We start from the raw sequence: 22,919 nt of genomic DNA on the forward strand, positions 1-22,919 counted from the left end.
GCTCGGGGGTAAATTATGTTATAAATTGTGTCTTGTAGGATTACGTGACCTTCTTGCTTCATGCCTTACTTGGCTTCTGGATACTAAGAACATAGTATTAAATGTTAGAAACTAAGACTTATATTATTATAACTTGATCAAATTTGATGGAATTTTGAGAATACATTGGTGTGTTTTATTCGGTCATCAATATGCATAGTCATTAATACATTGCAACGACCGATATTCTTGTGATACTAGATTCTATACTTGTGTTGTAGATCATTTGTGAGATTTGTTGGAATACTTAAATAATAAGGTTCTTGCGGGTTTATTGAACTATTGTTGGCTTGGAAAGTTGTGATTGGGATTCATTTGGAATATTCGTTTAAACACTCTCTTTGACGTTATTTATGCTTCCTGCCTTGTTTGTCATTGATATACATATTCTTGGTAAGGAAGATTGTAAAGCATGAAGGGTGATGTCATGCCATATTATTAAGAGTAAAAGAATAAATGGTGATGTCGTGCCATATTATTGGGATTAAAAGCACGAAGGGTGATGTCATGCCATATTATTGAGAGTAAAAACATGAAAGGTGATGATGTGTCATATTATTGAGAGTAAAAGCACAAATGATGATGTCATGCTATATCATTTGTGAGTTAAAGCACGAAGGGTGATGCTGCGCCATTTCATTTAGATTATCATGCTTTAAATTATAATGAGTTCATGGCACGATGGGTGTTTCCGTGCAGGTGAGGACGAGGGACATGCATTATGTTGTGCTATCTTTCCTTTGTGTATACGTTCATGCTGTTACATTGAGCTGTTATTGTTGTATTTATGGTTCTTATGTGACTTGTCATTAATGCCCTGTTCTTGCTCTTTACCTTATTTGTTATTGTGTCACTCATGTCTTCTACTTGCTAAACTTACAAATACCATGCCTACTTCCTGTTGTCATAATTATATCTTTATCGTATCTATTTTGGTTGCACTTAGTACATGCCTTCTACCGTGTTAGTCATTCATGCTTCTACTTGTTAACGCATAAAGATCATGTGTTCCTCTCTTATTCGTTATAAGTGTATTTATGCCTCCACTATGCTAGTTAGTTGAAGTTACATTCTTTTTCTTGATTTTTGCCATCACCTCTATGTTTTCCGCCTAGTTTGTTACTGATGCCCTTATGTACATTCTCGTTCATTATTACTACTTGCGTATTTCCTACTTTGTCATTACTGTTATCGACATTTCTGCCATCCAGTTGGTACTGTTGTATGCATATTTGGTGAGGATGAGATAGATGCACGAAGGGGGTTGCCGTGCAGTTGACTTGATATCAGAGTATAATCCTCACGTTATGAAAGTTATAGGGTGACTATTGTGGCTTATTGGTTTAGCTCTAAGGAAAAGATTGGTTGAGATATTGGAAACTGTTGAATTGTGATGTCTTATAGTACTCTGTTATTGCTTTGTACATTCGTTCGTGTATTCTATCCTGTTATATTGTAGTATAGTTCTATTGCTAGATTTCGGTACAAATTTTTATTAGTGAGCATCTTTTAACTAAAAAGCCTCGTCACTACTTCAACGAGATTAGATAAAATACTTACTAGGTACATGGGGTCGGTTGTACACATACTACACTTCTGCACTTTGCGTGCAGACTTTTGGAGCGGAGCTGCTGGTGATGTCGGGAGCTAACCAAGAAGATGTTCGTGCATTCCGTATGTAGCTGCCACTTGTCCTTAGTGGCTTTAGATTTTGTTAATTTGTTTATGTAGCTTTCAAACAGACCGTGTAATTATTTGTATTAGCTTTGTAAATTCTAAGTCTCAGAAGCTCATGATTTGTATTACCAGTTCTTGGGTTAATTTGTAAAAGGTCAGATAATTTTTCTTTATTTTTCTTCAATTTCATTTGAATTGTATTGACTGTTAGTTGGCTTATCTAGCGGGTCGAGTTAGGTGACATCACATCTAGTGATTTTTGGGTCGTGACAAGAATAAACCAAGTAAATTTCCCCAATGAAACAAATAAAACTAGTACGTAATAAAATCATTCGAGATGAACGAAAGGTCAAAGCAATAATAACCCTTTAGTTATTGGTAAATTTAATTTTGATCCTTGTAATATATGGCAAAGCATATTTGACCTTCAATCATCAAAATGTGTGTTTTAGTTCCTTTATTAGAACTATATCCTCAAATATAAAGTTACAGTTCAAATTTAACATGACACATGTGTCATCAAATGATGTAATGGTATATAACATTGTTTTAAAAGGCGTTTTCGGGGTGAGCTCTGGGGTGAGGCGCATCAAAAACTTCCCGAGGCAATGGTGTTGGGCGAAAGTCTTAAGAGGCGTACGCCCAGACGTTTGAGGCACATTTTTTAGTGAGGTGTAAGCCCAAGAAATATTTTCAAATTAAAACAAAATTTGTTGAATAAGTTTTTCATATAATACCCAAATTATCAAAAATCAGCTTGGTAATTACTCAAAAGTTTAAAAAGGAACTGAAATATATTAAATTTAAAAGTCAAGACTTTTTTTATTGATTGAAGCCCCAATTCATGATTTTTCCCAATTCTTTATCTTTTTCGCTAGTCTACTAATATCTCCCAAAAGCAACGAGTATTCGATTTCTCTTTACAAAGACAAAGAGAACTCCATAGAAAACTTTATTCTGTTCGACTCAAGTTACTTGAGCTTCTAAGTAGAAGCTAATAGATTGCTTTGATTAGATTTTTGTGGGGATGAAGCAACAACAACAACCCAGTATAATTTCACTAGTGGGGTCTGGGGAGGGTAGTGTGTACGCAGACCTTACCCCTACCCTGAGGTAGAGAGGCTGTTTCCGATAGACCCTCGCCTCCCTCCCTCCAAGAACTCCCTACCTTGCTCTTGGGGTGACTCGAACTCACAACCTCTTGGTTGGAGTTGGAAGGTACTTACCACTAGAGCAACACACTCTTGGAAGTGGGGATGAAGCACATCTATATATATATATATTTGTTTTTACATATTTATAGTTTTCTTCATTTTTATGCAATTTTACATGTTTATAAATATTTACTGTAATTATATTATTTTATAAAATATTAAAAATTAAATAACGATGGGACTTACGCCCAGTGCCTCGGGGCTTACGCCCCGTGCCGCGGGGCTTACGTATCGCTGATGCATATGTAAAACGCCTCGCCTTACGCCCACGTCTTTTAAAACACATGTATATAAATCATTGAATTTTGTGGAAGATTCACAAATAGAGAGATGAAAACTCCATATTTTAATTAATTAAAGGTTAAATGTGCTTAATCGAATATCATAAGAACCAAAAAATAGAAAATATCACTATTTGAAGGCTAATAATAGTACAATTTCTCCTAAAACAAAATTTCTGAAATTCTTTTAGGTGGAAAAAATTGAAGGCAGGGGTAAAATAGTAAAGTATGGCGAGTCCAACGTGAAGGCAGGGTCAAAATACAGAAACTGTCTTGCATTTTCTCTCAAAAAAAGTCAGAGAGAAGTCTCACTTTGCTAAAAATGGCGTTTTTGAAACTGCTGTTTTTCTCCTCCCTATTTCTCCAAATTTTCTTAACAATTTCATCAAATGGAGTTGCTGCTGATCCAGAACCCATTATTGTTGAAGAAAGCGACGTCGTTATTACAAAAGCTTCAGATTCAGATTCATCTATCAGACTCCCACTTGACCAACTCAACTCCAGGATTTCCCTTCTAGGTTATTTCTATACTCAATTTTTGTGTATATGCTGTTATATTTCATTTACTCAACAATTGAACTGGGTTTCTTTTTTATTTTAATGCTCGTCTGTCAGAAATTGGTTCTTGTAATTGAACTTATGGAAGTTTGACTATCAGTTTACTCACAAATGTAGCATATTTCTCCCATGTCAAGGAATTCAACAGCTTATATATGACCAAAAAAATGTTTTTGTTCCTATTTGGACAGTACAAATTTTCGGCCTTTAGCTCCGCCCCTCTTTCTATGGATTAAATGTGAGTATAATTCTTCAGTTTTTGATTAAAGGTTAAGAGAAAAAATTAGGAAATTTTGTATTATGATCTTAGCATTTCATTTTCTCGTTGAAAGACTTAAGAAGTGAAGAATTATTTGTCGCTGTTTGGAACATTTCCTAGAGTAGAAAAGTACTTCGAATTTCCAGTTATATGTGGTTTAGACTTTTTGTGTAACTCTTGTTGTACACTAAGTTAACCACCTGTCTTTTTGTAGATAGCCGTTTTGCTAGTTGGAAGGTTATTGAGTGATTTCAGTCAATCAACTATACCTCAATCCCAAACTAGTTGGGGTTCGCTGTATGAATCGTCTAAATCAAATTCACTCTATTTGACCATTTCATTTCAATACTCAATAATTTGTCTTGTGGAAGCAATTCGGAGTTGTCTGAAAGTAGAGGTTCTTTAAATCTCATACTTGTTCCTACAATGAAATCTTTAAACAAACCAAAAACTCCTGGCAAATATTGACCTAATGTAGGTGTAACACCGAGTATTCTGGGTAATGTGGAAAGTAAAATTCCTTCTTCTTCTTCACTGTTTTTCCCCTTATCTTTATAGTTCCCTTCTAATTAACAACTCAAATTGCTTTTCTTTTCTTTGATGAAAGAATCCCGCATTGACGAGAGCACTCGTGAACTGAGAAGGAAGGATGAGAGAATCAAGGAGCTGGAGAAGACAATCGACTTTAAATTAGCCAAATTGGCTTCTTTGCAAAGTGAACTTCAGGTTTGGTGGCAGAACTTTTGAAATGAGAGTGGTCATTTTTAGTTTCTGACTAAGATAAAGAATTCAGACAGTGATAACTGTGATAACTAGCAGGGATTTTTCTGTGCTCTAGATTTGATTTTGCAATTCAAATAATGATGTGCAGCGTCCTCATTAAATTGATATATGCACATCTTTGCTAGGAAAAAGGATCTTTGAATGCAAACGAGCTGGTTGCTAAGGCTAATGTGCGTGCCATTGAACTCGAGCGTCAGGTTAGTTATGGTTAAGCTGGTTTCTTTGTACTGGGCTTTGTGAAACTCCAATCTAGTATTCATATTTGATTCATATTTGAGGGGAGAATTGTATTTTTTTTTTGTAATAAAAAAGTAACTAACTGGATAATACATTATCATTATACTTAATATTCTGCTGATGTGCAGATAGATGCTCTTAGAAGGGATATAGAAGCACAAAACAAGAAGAAAGATACTCTGGAAACCAGTACAAATGTAGCGGAGGAGAAAATGCAGGAACTGAATCTTAAACTTGAAAGGGTATGTACTGTTTTCTTGAATGCATATTAAGGATCAAGGGGATTTCATCATTCTAGTTTTTTTTGTCCGGTTGATGCTCATGTTGATTAAGTGGTTTTTGGAGAGAGCTTTGTAAATATCATCCTTTTATGCTATCACTTTCCGAGGAATTGATATCACTTTTTATTTTGTTCATATCTGGTTTTAGCTACAAAGGATAAATGAGGAGCAGAATGCTAGGATCCGTAAAACCAAACGCGCTCTTCAAGTGGCAGAGGTTCTCATTACTTACTTTCTTTGAGTATATGAACTATTTATTAGCGGAGGGGTACTAATACTTAAGTGGCTTCAGGAAGAAATGATGAAGTCCAAATTGGAGGCTTCTTCTGTTTCGAAGAAGCTTGAGGAGGTAGAATCAATACTTTGGAAATTATCCTTTTCTTTTTTTGACTTGTACTTGGCTGTTATTGTTATTAAAATCTTCATTGGTTTCTTATCTTGAAGTGAAACTTATATCTAGAGATATTGATCCCTAGTGATGTCCCTCTACTGCAATTATGTTCTTATTCTCTCTTTTCTTGTTCCATTTTCTTTCGGAAGTTCCTAATTCCCTGGTTGATACAATCTTCCACTTAAAATTTGGGTGACGACATTAACTATCAAAATCTACCTTGAGTATCATATTTTAGTTCTTTCTGCTTCTTTACTCTTACTTCTTTTCCTTCTCTGTATTTCCTCTTTCTTTTTCCTTTTTCTTTTCTGGTGATACTATTTCCTATTGGGTCAATTAAGATGGGATTTGATATTTTACAACAAGCAAAAGTTGATGGGGACTTAATAAAATTACAGTGTGATGACTCGGAGGAAAAACAATGAATTATTCACTGAATCACATATCCTCTACTATTTGGAATTTGATTTGGTGTACTATTGTTGTGCGACCAGGTTAAAGAAGGATGGCTTCCTCCTTGGCTTGCTGTTCATCTTGTACACTTGCAGGTGATTAATTATTTTTTGCGTAGTATACGGGAGTCTCTCTTTTTATCCTTTTTCCTTGACTTATCCTGATTGTGCAGTCAATTGTTACGACTTACTGGAATGAGCAAGGAAGACCAGCTTTGGATCTGACGATAGAAAAGGTCTTGTTCTGCGTCTAATGCTTCTAATTAATTAGTTCATTTAGGTCTATTACTTGTTCTTTATGGTATTCTTGATATATATATATCTCTTCCGCAGTATAGATGTGAATCTTTTTAACAATGATTTCTTCAGGCGCTGGAGACCAAATCTGAAGTGGTAAAGTTGGTGGAGCCTCATATTCACTCATTTAAAACAGTGAGTGTTCCCTTTGAGTTCCTCTTTTTCACCAAAGGAGACATTTCTGCTTTGATAGTCCATCTAGTTAGTTCTGTTATCTATTTCGTGGCTGCTGTCACCTTGACTCCGCTTTCTTAATGTCTTCTCTGTATTTGCTTAGCTCTTTGCATCTATCCTCTATGCTTAATGACACATTCACATAGGTTTGGGAGATGATAATCTGTAGTTTAGATTTTATTTGGTTGTTTGTTTCCATTATGGAAATAACATGTATAATATGTTTTTCTTGTTGTTTCATTTGAAGAAATGGATCCCAGCTATGAAAGAGCGTTCAGTGGAATTTGCTCGTGATGCCGGACCTCATGTACAGAAGCTTAAGACTAAGACAATCGACCTTTATCACACATCCAAGACGTTTATGGAACTTCATATTGTGAAGGCACAGGAGGTCATCCAACCCTATCTTGAGGTATATTTGTTTCTTTAGTCTTTACCATCTTATTTCAATGATTATGGTCTGCCTCCTTGTCAAAAAAAGGGATTATGTTCTGCCTGATTTATTCATATCAACCTACTAATTCGGCAGGAAGCTAGGAAGTTCACAGGCCCTTATGTTGACCTAGTTTCACTGGTGATGAAACCTCATATTGACAACACAAGGGTTCTCTTGCAACCTTATGGGAAGAAAGTGCATCGCCATTATAGGAAGGTCAAGAAAACCGTCAGTTTATATCACCGCCAGGCATGATGTCTCTCTCTCTCCTCCATTTTCCCTACCACAGTATCCTTTTGGTCTATGTTGCTCGGACTCTCCAAAAGTGCTGCCGTACCCGTGCCGGATCCTCCAAAAATGCACTAAATTTGGAGGATCCGACACGCACCCAACAATATTTTTGAAGAGTTCGAGTAACATAGCTTTTGGTGCTGCTTTGCTATGATGTGCCACCCTTGATTTGCTTTCTTAATCACTTATGATCTAGAGTGATTCCTACTCGAACTTCTGATTAGTGATTATTAAACGAACTTGCAGTAATTATTACCTCAACACTGTGAACAGGAAAAACATGATTTTTCCTTGTGGAGTTCATGTTGTCTGGAGGAAGGGTGGGAGGATAAATTTGTTGGACAAGTTAATTGTCAAGATGGAAGGAGGGAGAAAATAAAAATGTTGGGAATTGGGTCAAACATAATGAAATAATTTGCAGAATAATGGTTGTAACAAAAAATATATTAGCATGAAAACCCATGTTTGTCATAATCTGAGTTGGTCATTATGAGTCAAACCTAGTTTGGCAAGAATGTTGAACCTTTTATGTTGTATGGTTCAATATGGAACCTATATTAGAGGCATCCTTTTCTTGTTTAACATGTTTTCTAATTTTGGTCTCAGTTAGAGAAACTGGCGTATTCTTGCTAAGTAGACATCACATTTGTTGGTAAGGACACATACATATTCATATCATATACCCACACCCACCCACCAATGTTCTCTAACTTCATGCTGCGGTTCTATTTGTCATAAAAGAACTGGGTCATGTGGGTGGTGGGGTGAGGAGACCTGTGCTCTTGCCCTTGAAGCTTTGACAATAATGGCTCATAGACCTGTGCTCTTGCCCTTAAAGCTTTGACAATAATGGCTCATAGAGATAAGTTGGTTATAATGAAGGACTTTTGCATTGGGCCGTGTCTGGAAGATACCAGAATCATAACTAGTATTCTGATGAATATGCAATCATCTAAACACCATGTTTTCTTTTTCCACCAATTCATTCTTTTGATGTAAGGTTACTTCTTGTGTTTAGCTGCTTTTTCTTCAAATGAGTGTCTGATTTAGAGTATATATTACACCAGTGTTTGTTGCTTGTGAACATAATTGGTTAACAAAAATTAATAGAATAAACAACAACTACGCCTCAGTCTCAAACAAAATTGTGGTCTGCGAACAAGTATTAATAGAATGGAATTGGAAAGAAAGGCTGAATGATGGGAGCTTGGCTAATATCTATATTAAGCTGGCTACCAAGTTTCAATTAAGGGAATGAACATCCAAGGGCATGCTCTGTTTTTTCAATTTGAATAATTACTTTTTCCTAAATGTGTTGGTATAATCCACCTTCAGTATTTCATTTATTTTTCATCGATTGTGTTCTTTTGGGGGGGATGCTGGAAAATAGTTATATTTTAGACTTAAAATGATGATCGCAATCGGCTTACATGAATCATTATTGCTTTTGTTTATGAAGGCTCAAGAAAACATACATCACTTGTTGAAGAATCATGACATCACCAAGCCGTATGCTACAAAGGAGTTGGCTTGGTATTTGGTATGCAGTGCTATATGTTAGTAATTCGCTTTCAACAGAATATATTGAGTGAGGGTGGATTATGTTTTGTTCTTTTGATGTTTTGGCTTAACATTTGAATTTTTATTTTCATTTTTCTTTTTATTCCAGGCCTTAGCTTTGCTGGCCTTACCTGTGATCTTTCTTCTTAATTTGGCGTCAGATTTTATGCGGTTAGTTTTCATGACTTTGACTTTGGCTAACCATGAAATCTATTTTTAATTTAAAGTAGCTTTTTAACATTTTTTCGAATTTGTTGATTGCACTTTTGTGATTGTCCTATGCATTTCTGCAGTAAGAAGCCAAAGAAGCATTCTCATAGACACCATCATAAGAGCCACACACGTCGTAGGGCTAAAAGAGCACATCCTGACAAATGAAGTTCTATGCTACAACTCTATATATTCCAATTGAGTTGAAGGTAAAGCTTTGCTGTTTTCTTTTGTATAACGTTGCTAAATGAATTTTAGGGCTATCTAGCCTACTCCCGCTCAGCAAGCCAATAGAACAATAATGCCTCCACAAAACCAACATTAAGGGAAGGAAAAAAGTGAAGATGTTAATGTTAGGCATGTTTATGCATATGTTGAGCAGATTAGTATGTTTTTTCTGGTCTCAGTTATGATCGTCCTGCATTGAACAGTATACACAGATGTGCAGGCAGGCAGGCAGATAGATGGGGGTATTTAGAACAGTGAAACATTAAGCATGACTATATGGTTCTGCTTTAATATTCGACTTGTAGATAACAACAACAATAAAAAACCCAGTGAAATCTCATAAATAGGGTCTGGGGAGGGTAGTGTGTACCTTTCCCCTACCTTATAAAGATAGAGAGGCTGTTTCCGATAGACCCTCGGCTCAAGGAATAGTAGAGATAATATTCGACTTGTAGATCTTGATGGAAATATTTTTGTCTATAATTCTTTTCATTCATGTTTATTGGACAGATCGCATGTTTCAGTCTCCCACACACATCAATATCTAGGGGGTCAGATATCCTGGTCTGTGAGATGCTAAACACAATATTCGAAGATTTTTGGATAACGAATTAGAAAGGTATGGCCTTAGCAAATATTAAAGTCTTACATACAAATAGTCTGCAGTTTGAAGATATAGAAATTCAAATTCATGTGATCTGAAGGATTAGGCTTACTCTGATGAATCATCTCCCTTTACCTTTCTGTTCTGTAATGAGATTGTATTTATTCCCTATGCCAGTGAAGACAAATATTGTGATCACAGTATTTTGATGACACTGCAATACATTGGTTACATTGTGTTTTTCCCATTTGGACGATGTTCCGTCCCTTCTGAATCCTATGAAGGAGATTGGAAATCTAACCTTTTTTGTGATTCATTTATCTTTGGAAATATACTTTTATTCGACCTATCATTTTGAAATTTTATTGAGGAAAGAAATAAAAAATTATTTTAAAATGAGAATAATTAAAGTAAAGAGCCAAAATGATGAATTATTTTAAAAAAATAATGATAATAACAAAAGAGATGATTTTCTGATCATATCTTACATATTCTTTTTGTGGTAAAACTTAATATATAATCATTCAGGAAATGGTTATATTTGGATAACTAGGACAAACCACTCGACTAATCTCTTTTGAACGTTTCTTTGCGAAAGCAAAAATAACATGAATTATTCGCTAGAAGAATTTGTTAATTTTCGTATATTTTTGCAAGAACACAAAGAGTTATTTCCTGGTTTATATTTGGTGTTTCTTGTTAAAAAAAACTTTCTGCTTACGATAATAATGTCTTGACCCTGAAAAAATAAAATATTTAGAGGAAAAGATAAGTGTATTGGAAAAAAAGTATACCCGATATATGGCAAGCACATGAGTCAACCCGTGGCAAACATTTCCTAGTCAACCCCAAGTCAGTCGAAGCTAACTAGGAAGATTGAAGACAGCAGGTCACAACCCAAAATCACACCAAGTACCTAATCCAACTTGCTAGGTAAGCCAAACAACAATTAACACAATTCGAATGGAAGATCATCAACAAACAATGAATGAGATAACTGAATCCCGTTAAAAAAATTATCCCAAAGACTGGTAGTACAAGTCATGAGCTACTAAGATTAAGAATACAACTCTGGTACGAAGAAATAATACAACATCTGTTTGAAGTTTACATAAACAGAACTATAAGTCCTAAACTACCATGAACAAGTGGTAGCTTGAGTCTGGATCGCAGCTACAAATCCAATGCTGACCTTCGTCATCCACAACAACTCAGCTCCAAAATTTGCAAGCAAGGTGTAGAAGTGTAGTATGAGTACACCCGACCTCATGTACTCAGTAAATATCAAGACTAACTTCGGTAAAATAGTAAAGAGGGCTCAAGTCAAAAAATACTCAATTACTTAACCTGTACAACTCAATAACGTATACATGTACATAGTAACAATATCGAAATCTAAGCCTCACGTACAGATAAGGCCATCGGTGTACATAGAGGAAATATGCACAAGCATTTAACTAGACAACAATTCAACATATAGAGAAGATATCCATTTGATATCAAATAACTCGTCAACAATTGCATAGAGAGAAGATATCCAATTTCATACCAGTTTAACAGTTCAACATATAGGGAAGATTGAGGCTAAAATCATTAAATCATCAATAGTTGCATATAGAGAAGATATGCATAAAAGACATATATATATTCCAGGACTAACATATAGAGAAAATACGCAATAAAAATCATGTATGTGTTCAAGAAGTTTATATATAGAGAATATACACAAAATTCAACCACTAATCAGTTTTTTATAATCCGCATGAACCAGAAACCTGTTGGTTTCTCACAACTTGCATGTAGGCCATCAAGAGCGAAACGTGAGAGGGCGACACTAGGGAGATTGATCCTTATCCAAACGTTGTACAGACAACTCATGTGCCATAATCATAATTACCGCACGGACAACTCACGTGCCATCCATAATCTTTATACCGCACGGATAACTCACGTGCCATAATCATAATATTGCACGGACAACTCAAGTGCCATAATCGTAGCACCACATAGACAATTCACATGCCATAATTATAACACCATACAGACAACTCACGTGTTGTTAATCCAATCCATCACATAGAAAACATAAACAAGCATACATGTATACAATCAATAGATATCAAATTACATACTCATGGACTGATAAAATAGCATATTCGGGTGTATGCATGTGTGAAATATATAACTACAACTCAGATTAGGCGGTTACGCCACACATAAGGAGTATCGTGTTTGAACAGGGAAATCAAACCTATATATATTCTCTAGCATGATTCAGGAAGTCACACAGTCATACAAACATATAAAACATGATAGCAAGAAGCATGGTATCCAAACAAGGCATAGTACAACCTAAAGAATACTCCGGTCATGAATCATATATAACACCCGTATATACGCTCGTTACCTTGCATATACATTTTTTCTACACATTTTATTTAATGAAATAAGGTCATATCCAAAAGATTATTTCCTCACAACAAGATTAGGCAAGATACTCACCTTAGTAGGGCTAGCCTTCAACCTTAAATGGCGCACAAATATCAATCTAGCCCTCCAATCACGTTAATCCAAGCCAATCATCAACCAAAGAAGTCAAACAATGTTATAGGAAGCGATCCTACTCCAAAAGCTTCGATCTTTGTGTGACGATCTGATAAGTCGTTTTGAGTACTAGCCTTAATTTTCTATTTCGATACCTCTCATAGATTCATTTGATGTTTATTGGTTTGCATGCACAGTTCGTGTCATTTTTCAGAAAGTTTTTACGTAAAACTTTGAAGAAAAAGTAATTTTTGACTTAAAAAGAGGTTAGAATTGACCACGGTCAACATTTTTGGTAAACGACGTCAGATAGGTATTTTGACAATTTTGGTGGGTCCATATAATATTTTTGGACTTCTACGCACGTTTGGTTGGGGTCTTGAGTAACCCAAACGCGTTTCGGTGCATTATGTGAATGATTGTGAAAAACTGAGTTTTAAGTTGAAATCTTGAGTTTTGATGATCGATTCTTGTTATTTGATATTATTTTTATGATTTGAGGTAGCTAGAGAGATTGTACGATGTTATTTCACTTGTGTGCATGTTCGGTTTGGAGCCCGAGGGGCTCAAGTGAGTTTCGGATGCATTGCAGACTGATGTTTGAACTGCTGATGCTTTGGTCTGGCGCTTCAGGTCTGCAGGTCTCAGAATTGCGATGACCTATTCGCAATTGCAAGTTCCGCTTTTGCGAAGTTGGGCTCGCAAATGCAATAACTGGGAGGGGAAGCTGTTTGCTTTGCAATTGCAAAGATTGCATCGCAAATGCGTCTTGTAGGCTCCGCTTTTGCGATTGTTGAGTCGCAAATGTGACTAGATCTTAGTCGGGGAACCTTTGCAAATGCGAAGGTGTGGTTGCAAATGCGCATGGGGTCAGGTTCGCAAACGCGAGTTTTGTGTCGCTTTTGCGACCACTAATGGCTGGACAGTTGTTCGCTTTTGCAAACATCGCAAATGCGAACAAGCTTGTAGCTGGGTAAAAGATGGAAAAGTTGGGACTTAACTCATTTTACTCTATTTTTCAACCCTAAATACTTTGGAGGCGATTTTTGAAGAGGATTTTTTTTCCAAATTCTTTGGTAAGTAACTTTAACTAGTTTTCAATTACCTTTTCATGAATTTTATCATCAAATCCATGAATTCCAAGGTAAAAATTAGCGATTTTGGGTAGAATTTAGGGATTTTGTAAAATTTAGATTTAAACCTCAAATTGAGGTCGAATTTCAAAACAAATCACATAACCGTGCTCGAGGGTGAATGTGTAATCGGGTTTTGGTCTAAATTTCATATTTCGACTAAGCAAGGCCGGAGTTGACTTTTTAAAAAAAATGATCACAATTGAACCTTTTTTCCTTTGTGTGTAGGTTCTAAAGCTTATTTTGGATTGTTTGATTGATAATTGGCTAGATTCAATTGGTTTGCAAGTTGTTCAAAAGGCAAAGCCATGATTGATTGTTGATTTGGCTGCAGAAAGAGGTAAGTATTGTGGTTGACCTTCACTTGAGGGAATTCGAACTTGATTGGTCTATTTTCTACTTGAATTTTCTGTGTGGGGACATCGTATGTGCAAGGTGACGAGTGTACGTACGTTGTCTGGAGTTAAGTATGCGGGGTGGAATTTTGACTGTGTATTTTAATTACATCATGCCTTCTTTTACTCCATGCTACTATTCATATCATGCCTTCATAGTTACTTGCCCTTATTTGTTAAATATATGCTTTCTTGTTATATGCCCTCTTTTGCCACTTATTCCGTGCACCCATGTTTCTACTTGTTGTCTGTTTTTACTTGTTTTATGTCTTTAATTGTTTATTTGCCTTTACTTGCTTCTACTTCGCTCTGATTTATTATATTAGTTTACTTTAGAGTATTTACTTGCTTGGGTTCTTTTTTCTTATATTGAGAGCTACGTCGTAGTTACTTGTCATATTTATATGTTGTTTGGGACCGGGTTGCACGCCGCAACAGATATTAGTATTGCTGTTAGGGATCGAGTTTTATGATATAACGAATATTGGTATTTGTTATCTGGGATCCGGTTGCATGCCGCAATGGAAATTGGTATTGTTGTTTCGAATCGAGTTACACGCCGCAACAATAATTGGTATTGTTATGATATATGTGGATCGGGTTGCGCGCCGCAATAGAAAAGATATGTTATGAATGTTCTTGACTGTTGGTTCTATAAACGTTTTGTATTGTGAATTTGAGCATAGATGATATTCTAGAGCCCTCTGTTATGTATTTTCTGATTCGGTTTTCATGTTAATTCTTACTTTTCTCTATTCTACTATTGATGTCACATTCGTACATGATTGTAGTGACTGCCTTGTTATAGCCTCGTCACTATTTCATCGAGATTAGGCTTGGTAGTTACAAAGTACATGGGGTTAGTTGTACACTTTTATACTTATTGTGCAGATTCTAGTATTGGTCTTAGCGGAGCATAGTGGAGTCTTGCTCAGACTATTCTTACTCGAAGACTTAAGGTAGAGCTGCATGACATTCGCAGACCTTGAAGTCCCCTTTCTTATCTATTTTACTATTTATTTCATTTAGACAATTGTATTTTCATTTTAGACCTTGGTTGTAGTATTTTTAGTAGCTCATGTACTTGTGACACTTGATTTTGGGATTAGACTAGACAACATATTATAAGTTTATTTTACATATTTTGAAGATATTTAGCTTTACCTTTGTATTAATCTGATTTTAAATTATTAAAAATGAATATTGTGTAGCTAATGTTCGCTTGCCTTGCAAGTGGACGTTAGGCACCATCATAGCCTCGTGGTTAAGATTTCGGATCATAAGACTTGAGGTGGAGTCATCTGTTGTAGTCATCACAAGTATTTTTCCGGTTTTCCATAAAGATACATCAATTTTATTTGCTCTAGGTTCCACTTATTTGTATGTGTCATCCTATTTTGCTTCATATTTAGATATGTCTCGTGATTCTTTGAGTACCCATTTTATGTGTCATGCCTATTCGGGATTCTATTATGTAGACCGTGCCTATCGTTCTTGTTTGATCTCTATCGTGGGTTATGAGACTATGGTATACCTTCTGTTACTCAATATGGTGGACTTTGATGTGATTTTAGGCATGGATTGGTTGTCACCGTATCACACTATTCTGGATTATCACGCTAAGACCGTGACGTTGGCTATGCCGGGATTGCCGAGATTATAGTAGAGAGGTTTATTGGGTCATGTTCCTAGTAGGGTGGTGTCTTTTCTGAAGGCACAATGGATGGCTGAGAAGGTATGCTTGGCATATTTAGCCTTTGTGAGGGATGTTAGTGGTGATACTCTTACCGTTGAGTTAGTTTCGATAGTGAGAGAGTTTCAAATGTGTTCCCAGTAGACCTACCAGGCATGCCGCCCAATAGGGATATTGATTTTGAAATTGACTTTTTGCCGGGCACTCGACCTATATCTATTGCACCATATTGCATGGCACCAGTGGAGTTGAAGGAATTAAAGGAACAACTACATGAGTTTCTTGATAAGGGTTTCATCAGACCGAGTGTTTTGCCTTGGGGTGCTGCAGTTCAATTTGTAAAGAAGAAAGACGGCTCTATGAGAATGTGTATTGACTACAAGCAACTTAACAAGGTTACTATCAAGAATAAGTACCCACTACCACGTATTGATGATTTGTTTGATTAGTTTCAAGGTGCTAAGGTATTCTCGAAGAACGACTTGAGATCGAGATACCATCTGTTGGAGATCTGGTCTTTAGATATTCCGAAAATGGCTTTCAGAACCCGTTATGGCCACTATGAGTTTTTGGTGCTATCTTTTGGGCTGGCCAATGCCCCCACAGCCTTTATGCACTTGATGAACATCGTGTTCCAGCCATACCTTGATTCCTTTGTCATCGTGTTCATTGATGACATATTGGTATATTCTCACAGTCGGAAGGATCATGAGCAACACTTGAGGATCATGCTCCAGACTTTGAGGGAGAAGAAACTTTATGCTAAATTCTCCAAGTGCGAGTTTTGGCTTGATTCAATGGCATTCTTAGGCCACGCGGTATCCAGTGAGGGGATTAAAGTAAATTTGAAGAAGATTGAGGCAATTCAGAGTTCACCCAGGCCTTCTACAGCTACTGAGATCCGGAGTTTCCTTGGGTTGGCTGGGTATTATCACCATTTCGTGGAGGGTTTTTCATCCATCACAGCTCCTTTAACTAGATTGACTCAGAAGGGTGCTATTTTCATATGGTTTTCCGAGTGTGAGGTGAGCTTTCACAAGCTCAATACTGCATTGACTACAACCTCAGTGTTGGTGCTGCCTACAGGTCCGAGATCTTACACGGTGTATTGTGATGCATCACATATTGGTCTTGACGCGATATTGATGCAGGACAGTAAGGTGATTGCCTACACATCTCGGCAGTTGAAGGTTCATGAGAAGAATTATTTGTGCATGACTTAGAGCTGACAACCATTATTCACGCGCTGAAGATTTGGAGGTACTATATGTTTGACATCCCATGTGAGGTCTATACCAACCATTGGAGTCTCCAGTACCTGTTCAAGCAGAAGGACCTTAATTTGCTGCAGCAAAGATAGTTAGACTTGCTGAAAGACTATGATATCACCATACTATATCATTCGGGGAAGGCCGATGTAGTGACTGATGCATTAATTAGGAAGGCTGAGAGCATTCTTAGTTTGGCATATTTACCGGCAGCGAAGAAGCCACTAGCCATAGATGTTCAGGCTTTAGCCAATCACTTCGTGAGGTTGGATGTTTCGGAGCCTAACTAGGTTCTCGCTTGTGTTATAGTACAGTCATTGTTGTTGGAGTGTATCAAGGTTCTCCAATTTGATGATCCTAACTTGTTTGTGTTGAGGGACACGATGCAACGGGGTTGCTAAGTAGGTTGTGATTGGAGATGATGGTGGTATGCGGCTTCAAGGCCAGATTTGTTTTCCAAATATTAATGTGTTAAGAGAGTTAATCCTTGAAGATACTCACAGTTCGCGCTATTCCATTCACCCAGATGTCACGAAGATGTACCATGACTTAAAATATCACTATTAGTGGTGGAGAATGAAGAAAGATATTGTTGCATATGTCTCTCGGTGTTTGAACTGTCAACATGTGAAGTACAAGTATCAGAAATCGGGTGGGTTGACTTATAGATTGGAGATACCGGAGTGGAAGTGAGAGCACATCACTATGGATTTTGTGGTAGGCTTACCACAAACCTTGAGGAAATATGATATAGTCTGGGTTATTTTGAACCGTTTGACTAAGTCCGCACGCTTTATTCTGGCGATCACTTCCTATTCTTCAATTTACATCTGGGAGATTATCTGCCTGCACGACATGCCTATTTCCATCATTTCTAACTGAGGCATGCAACTCACATCGCATTTTGGAGAGTCGTGCAACATGAGTTGGGAACACGGGTCGAACTGAGTACAACGTTTCATCGTTAGACGGACGGATAGTCCGATCACAATATTTTGATATTAGAGGACATATTGCAGGCATGCTCTATGGATTCAAGGGTCAATAGGACTAGTTTTTACCTCTAGCAGAGTTCACGGACAACAACAACTATCAACCGAGCATCCAAATGACTCTATACGAGGCCTTATATGGGAGGCGATGTCCTTCGCCGATTGGTTGGCTTGAGCATGGTGAGGCTAGATTGTTGGGCACTGATTTGGTCCATGATGCTTTAGAAAAGGTTAAGGTGATATAGGAGCCACTTCGTGTAGCTTAGTCCAGGCAATAGAGTTATGCGTACCATAAGGTTCGAGATGTGGCTTACATGGCGGGCAAGGAGGTTCTTCTCTGAGTGTCGCCTATGAAAGGCGTGATGCATTTTGGGAAGAAGGTCAAGTTAAGACCGAAGTTTATTGGCCCGTTTGAGATCTTGGAGAGAGTTTGGGAGGTTGCTTACAGGCTTACATTGCCTCCTAGCCTAGCAGGGGTATATTCGATATTTCTCGTTGTCATGCTTTGGAAGTACCATGAGGACATATGACATGCTTTGGCCTTTACCACAGTGCAGCTTGACAAACATTTGACCTATGAAGAAGAGCCGGTGGCTATTCTAGATTGGCAGGTTCGTAAGTTCAGATATAAGAGTTTTCTTTCTATGAAAGTACAGTGGAGAGGTCAGCCAATGAGGAGGCTACGTGAGAGTCCGAGTCCAATATGTGGAGTAGATACCCCCTCATTTTTATTAGTCCAGGTACTTGTCTATGTCCGTTAGAGTATGAACGTTTCTTTTAAAGGTAGAGAATGTGACGACCCGATAGGTCTTTTTGAGTACTAGCAATAATTTTCATGTTTTGAGACCTATCATAGTTTTATTTGATGCTTATTGGTTTGCGTGCAAGGTCTGTGTCGTTTTTCGAAAAGTTATTATGTAAAACTTTGAAGAAAAAGTGAATTTTGACTTTAAATGAGGTTAGAGTTGACCATAGTCAACATTTTTGGTAAATGACCTCAGATTAGTGTTTTGACAATTCCAATGGGTTCGTATGATATTTTTGGACTTGTATGTATGTTTGGTTGGCGTATTGAGTGACCCAAACACGTTCGGCGCATTTTTGAAGGATTATGAAAAATTGGGTTTTAAGTTAAAATCTTGAGTTTTGATGATCGATTCTTGTTTTTTGACGTTATATTTATGATTTGAGGTAGCGAGTGAGATTGTATAATATTATTTCACTTGTGTGCATGTTCGATATGGTGCCCGAGGGGCTCAGGTGAGTTTCAGATGCATTGTGGACTAATGTTTGAATTGCTAATGCTTTGGTCTGGTGCTTTAGGTCTACAGGTCTCGAAATTGCAATGACCTATTCGCAATTGCGAGTCTCGCTTTTGTGAAGTTGGGATTGCAAATGCAATAACTGGAGGGGGGATGTTGGCTTCACAATTGAGAAGATAGCATTGCAAATAAGATCCTATGAGCTGCGCTTTTGCAGTTGTTGTGTCACAAATGCTAAGGTGTGATCGCAAATGTGCATGAGGACATGTTCGCAAATGCGAGTTTTGTGTCGCTTTTGCACCATTGATGACTGAACAACTGTTTTCTTTTGCGAACAATGATTCTCTTTTCTGAACATCGCAATTGCGAACAAGACGTCTCCTAGTGTTTTAAAAGGCATTTTCGGGAGAGCCCTCGGGCGAGGCACACCAAAAACGCCCGGAGGCGAAGGTGTAGGGTGTAAGTCTCAAGAGGCGTACGCCCATCAATTCGGCGCAACGCCTAGGCGTTCGGGGCGTACGCCCCGACATTTGAGGCATATTTTTTTAGTAATGCGTAAGCCCCAGAAACTTTTTCAAATTAAAACAAAATTTATTGAATAAGTCCTTTATAATATACCAAAATTTTCAAAAGTGAGCTTGGTAATTACTCAAAAGTTTTAAAAAGGAACTGAAATGTATTAAATTAAAAAGTCAAGACCTTTTTTTATTGATTGAAGCCCTAATTCATGGTCTTTCCCAATTCTTTATCTTGTCCGCTAGTATGCTAATATCTCCCAAAAGCAATGAATATTCAATTATTTTTAACAAATACAAAGAGAACTCCATTCTCTTTCATAGCAGCAAGTTCAAAATTCAAATTACAGGTTAATCATCCCTTTTGTCCTCCGTGTAGAAAACTTTATTCTTTTCGACTCGAGTTAGTTGTGCTTCTAAGTAGCGTACAATAAATTATTGTGATTAGTTTTTTGTGGGGATGGGATATATCTATATATATTTTTTACATATTTATTATTTTCTTCAAATTTTATGCAATTTTAACTGTTTATAAATATTTACTGTAATTATATATATTTTTATGAAATATTAAAAATTAAATACCTACGGGGCTTACTCCCCCGTGCCTCGGGGCTTACGCTTCGCTGAGGCATATGTAAAATGCCTCGCCTTACGCCCATGCCTTTTAAAACACTGACGTCTGCAGTTGGGTAAAAGATGAAAAAGTCGGGTCTTGGCTCATTATATTCCATTTTTCAACTCTAAACACTCAAGAAACGATTTTTGAAGAGGATTCTCTTCCCAAATTTATTGGTAAATAATATTAACTAGTTTTCAGTCAATTTCAATTTCTTTTCTATGAATTTTGTCATCAAATCCACGAATTCCAAGGTAGAAATTAGGGGTTTTGGGTAGAATTTAGGGATTTTATAAAATTGAGATTTAGACCTCAAATTGAGGTCAGATTTCGAAACAAATTATATAACCGGGCTCGGGGGTGAATGAGTAATTGGATTTTGGTCTGAGTCTTATATTTTGACCAAGCGCGTCCAAATATATAATTAGATTCCAATATCGAGTCCCAATCAGTACTCAAATCCTCAAAATATGCTCTATTATAGTGTAGTTAAAATCCCAAATTTCCCTTATAAATTCCATGACTAGAGTGTGCAAATTCGTGGGAAATCAAGATATATATTCAAATTCAAGTGAAAATTACTTACCCACTAAGTAGCAATTAAATCCATGTTAAAGTTCTACTCTCGTGATCCCTAAGTCAAAACTAGTGAAAATGAGTCTCCTCCTGAAAATATGGACTTATATAATCCCTGGATGAACTTATATAATCCCTGGATGAATTCCTTCATTACGTTCGCGGCCTTACCTACGCAAACACGAAGTACATTCTCTATTGAACCACAAATCCTTGTCCGCGAACGCAATGCCCATCTCGCGAGCGCAAAAAACACTTGCCTGCATCCCATGCGAAGGCATCTGTCCTTTCGCGTCCGGGAAGACCTACCCTCCAAGCCACTAACACCTTCCGTGAATGCGGTGACGCACCTGTGAACGCGAAGCACAAAGGCACCCAGCTTCTAAACACCCGTCACAGAGGTTGTCCTTTCTCGCGAACGCAAAAAATAAAACCCCCAGTCCAATCTCTGCTTTACGAACGTGGGGCCACCCACGCGATGCATAACTAACACCAGCAAAACCAACAGTGCCCATCACGATAAAAATAATCTGAAACTACCCTGAGTCACATCTGAGGTCCCCGAGACCCCCCTCCAATCATATCAATGAGTCCATATACTTTATTTAAACTTACCCAAAGGCTAAAATACCACAAATAACATCAAAGCCAAGAATCGAAGACAAAAATTCTTATCTTACCTTCCAATCAATTCAACTTCGCCGAGCGCGTCCGAATCATACTTAGACATTCCGGATCATAACTAGACTTTACACACAAGCTCCAACCAACCAAATGAACCTATCCAATGCCTCAAAACCATAGTATGAGTCCAATAATACCGAAGTCAACTCCCAGTCATTCCTATGAACTTTCTAATTCTTCGAATTGCAAACTTTCAACAAATATAGCCAATACCTTTTAGAAACATCCAAATTCAAATTAGAACATACTCCCAAGTCCAAGATTATTATACGACCCTATTGAAACCATCAAATTTTGATTCCGAGATCGTTTACTTAAAAGTCAAACCTTGGTCAACTTTACTAAATTAAAGCGTCTAAATTGAGAATCAATCTATCAAATCAATCTCGAACCTTGCAAACATCAAAATAAACCACACACGTACATTATATGAAGCTAATCAAGGTCTCAAACCGTCCGAACAGAATGCTAAAACTCAGAACGATCGACCGAATCGTTATAGAGAAGTTAATCCTACGATCACCCTAACCCTACTCGTAACGGACAAGCCCTATCTGTGATAATTGATTTGGAGAGTCACACCTTAATACCCCAACAATTATGATTCTACTAGGCGTAACAGTCGAGATTCACCTTTATCACTTGAAGCCTGTGCAACGGGTGGGCATGATACTTGGGACAATTACAAAGAGATTATACTGTAAACATCCATCTTCCCCACCACTGTATCTCATTTTGATCATGTTTACACTACTATAATTAATCTATATTAAATTCTCTACTCAATCTTATTGTCTACTAGCATTCAAAGAGCTCAAATCTTTCAATAAGAATCTCTTCCCTTTTTCTTTATTACTCTCATTAATTCTATTTACATTGTTATTATCATTATCTAACATAGGATCAATAACTTTGGCTTAATTGAGATTGTTTGTGGCCTAGTTTTACAATTCAATTGCTTAACCTATTTGACTAGTTTAAGTTAAACAATTTGGCGCCATGCGGGGCCCAAGCAATTGTGTAATTATCCAAAGCTTTTTATCTTTTGGTTAATTTTCTTTTTGTTGTTAGCGGCGCATCTTGGCTGGAGATTAAAGTAGGTCATCATCACAAAGTCCATATTAATTCCAGCCAAATTCACCACGACAATCACAAGAAGAATCACCACAAAGAAATGCAGACGAAGAGGTTGGAAGGGTTCAACCTGACTTCGCTGAATTCATAGCCCATCAATATGCATGGAACCGGCAAATTAGCATGATATTG

General features: G+C 37.1%; 1 protein-coding gene across 2 annotated transcripts; it reads left to right on the top strand.

Annotated features, from left to right (window-relative positions):
* Window positions 1-3,460: 3,460 nt before the first annotated feature.
* Window positions 3,461-10,272, top strand: LOC107820872 (uncharacterized). Of its 2 annotated transcripts, XM_016647225.2 has the most exons (15): window positions 3,461-3,729; window positions 4,636-4,754; window positions 4,937-5,008; window positions 5,177-5,290; window positions 5,478-5,546; window positions 5,622-5,678; window positions 6,215-6,268; window positions 6,346-6,408; window positions 6,542-6,604; window positions 6,891-7,055; window positions 7,173-7,328; window positions 8,830-8,910; window positions 9,040-9,101; window positions 9,224-9,349; window positions 9,879-10,272. In XM_016647225.2, the coding sequence occupies exons 1-14, from the start codon at window positions 3,534-3,536 to the stop codon at window positions 9,306-9,308; spliced, it is 1,356 nt and encodes a 451-aa protein (XP_016502711.1). In that variant the 5' UTR covers window positions 3,461-3,533; the 3' UTR covers window positions 9,309-9,349; window positions 9,879-10,272. The 2 variants fall into 2 exon arrangements, with proteins under 2 accessions (XP_016502711.1, XP_016502712.1); XM_016647226.2 differs by lacking the exon at window positions 9,879-10,272 and having other exon boundaries at window positions 8,830-8,926.
* Window positions 10,273-22,919: the final 12,647 nt, after the last annotated feature.

Source organism: Nicotiana tabacum, chromosome 9 (genome assembly GCF_000715075.1).
Source record: "Nicotiana tabacum cultivar K326 chromosome 9, ASM71507v2, whole genome shotgun sequence".
Classification (NCBI taxonomy): domain Eukaryota; kingdom Viridiplantae; phylum Streptophyta; class Magnoliopsida; order Solanales; family Solanaceae; genus Nicotiana; species Nicotiana tabacum.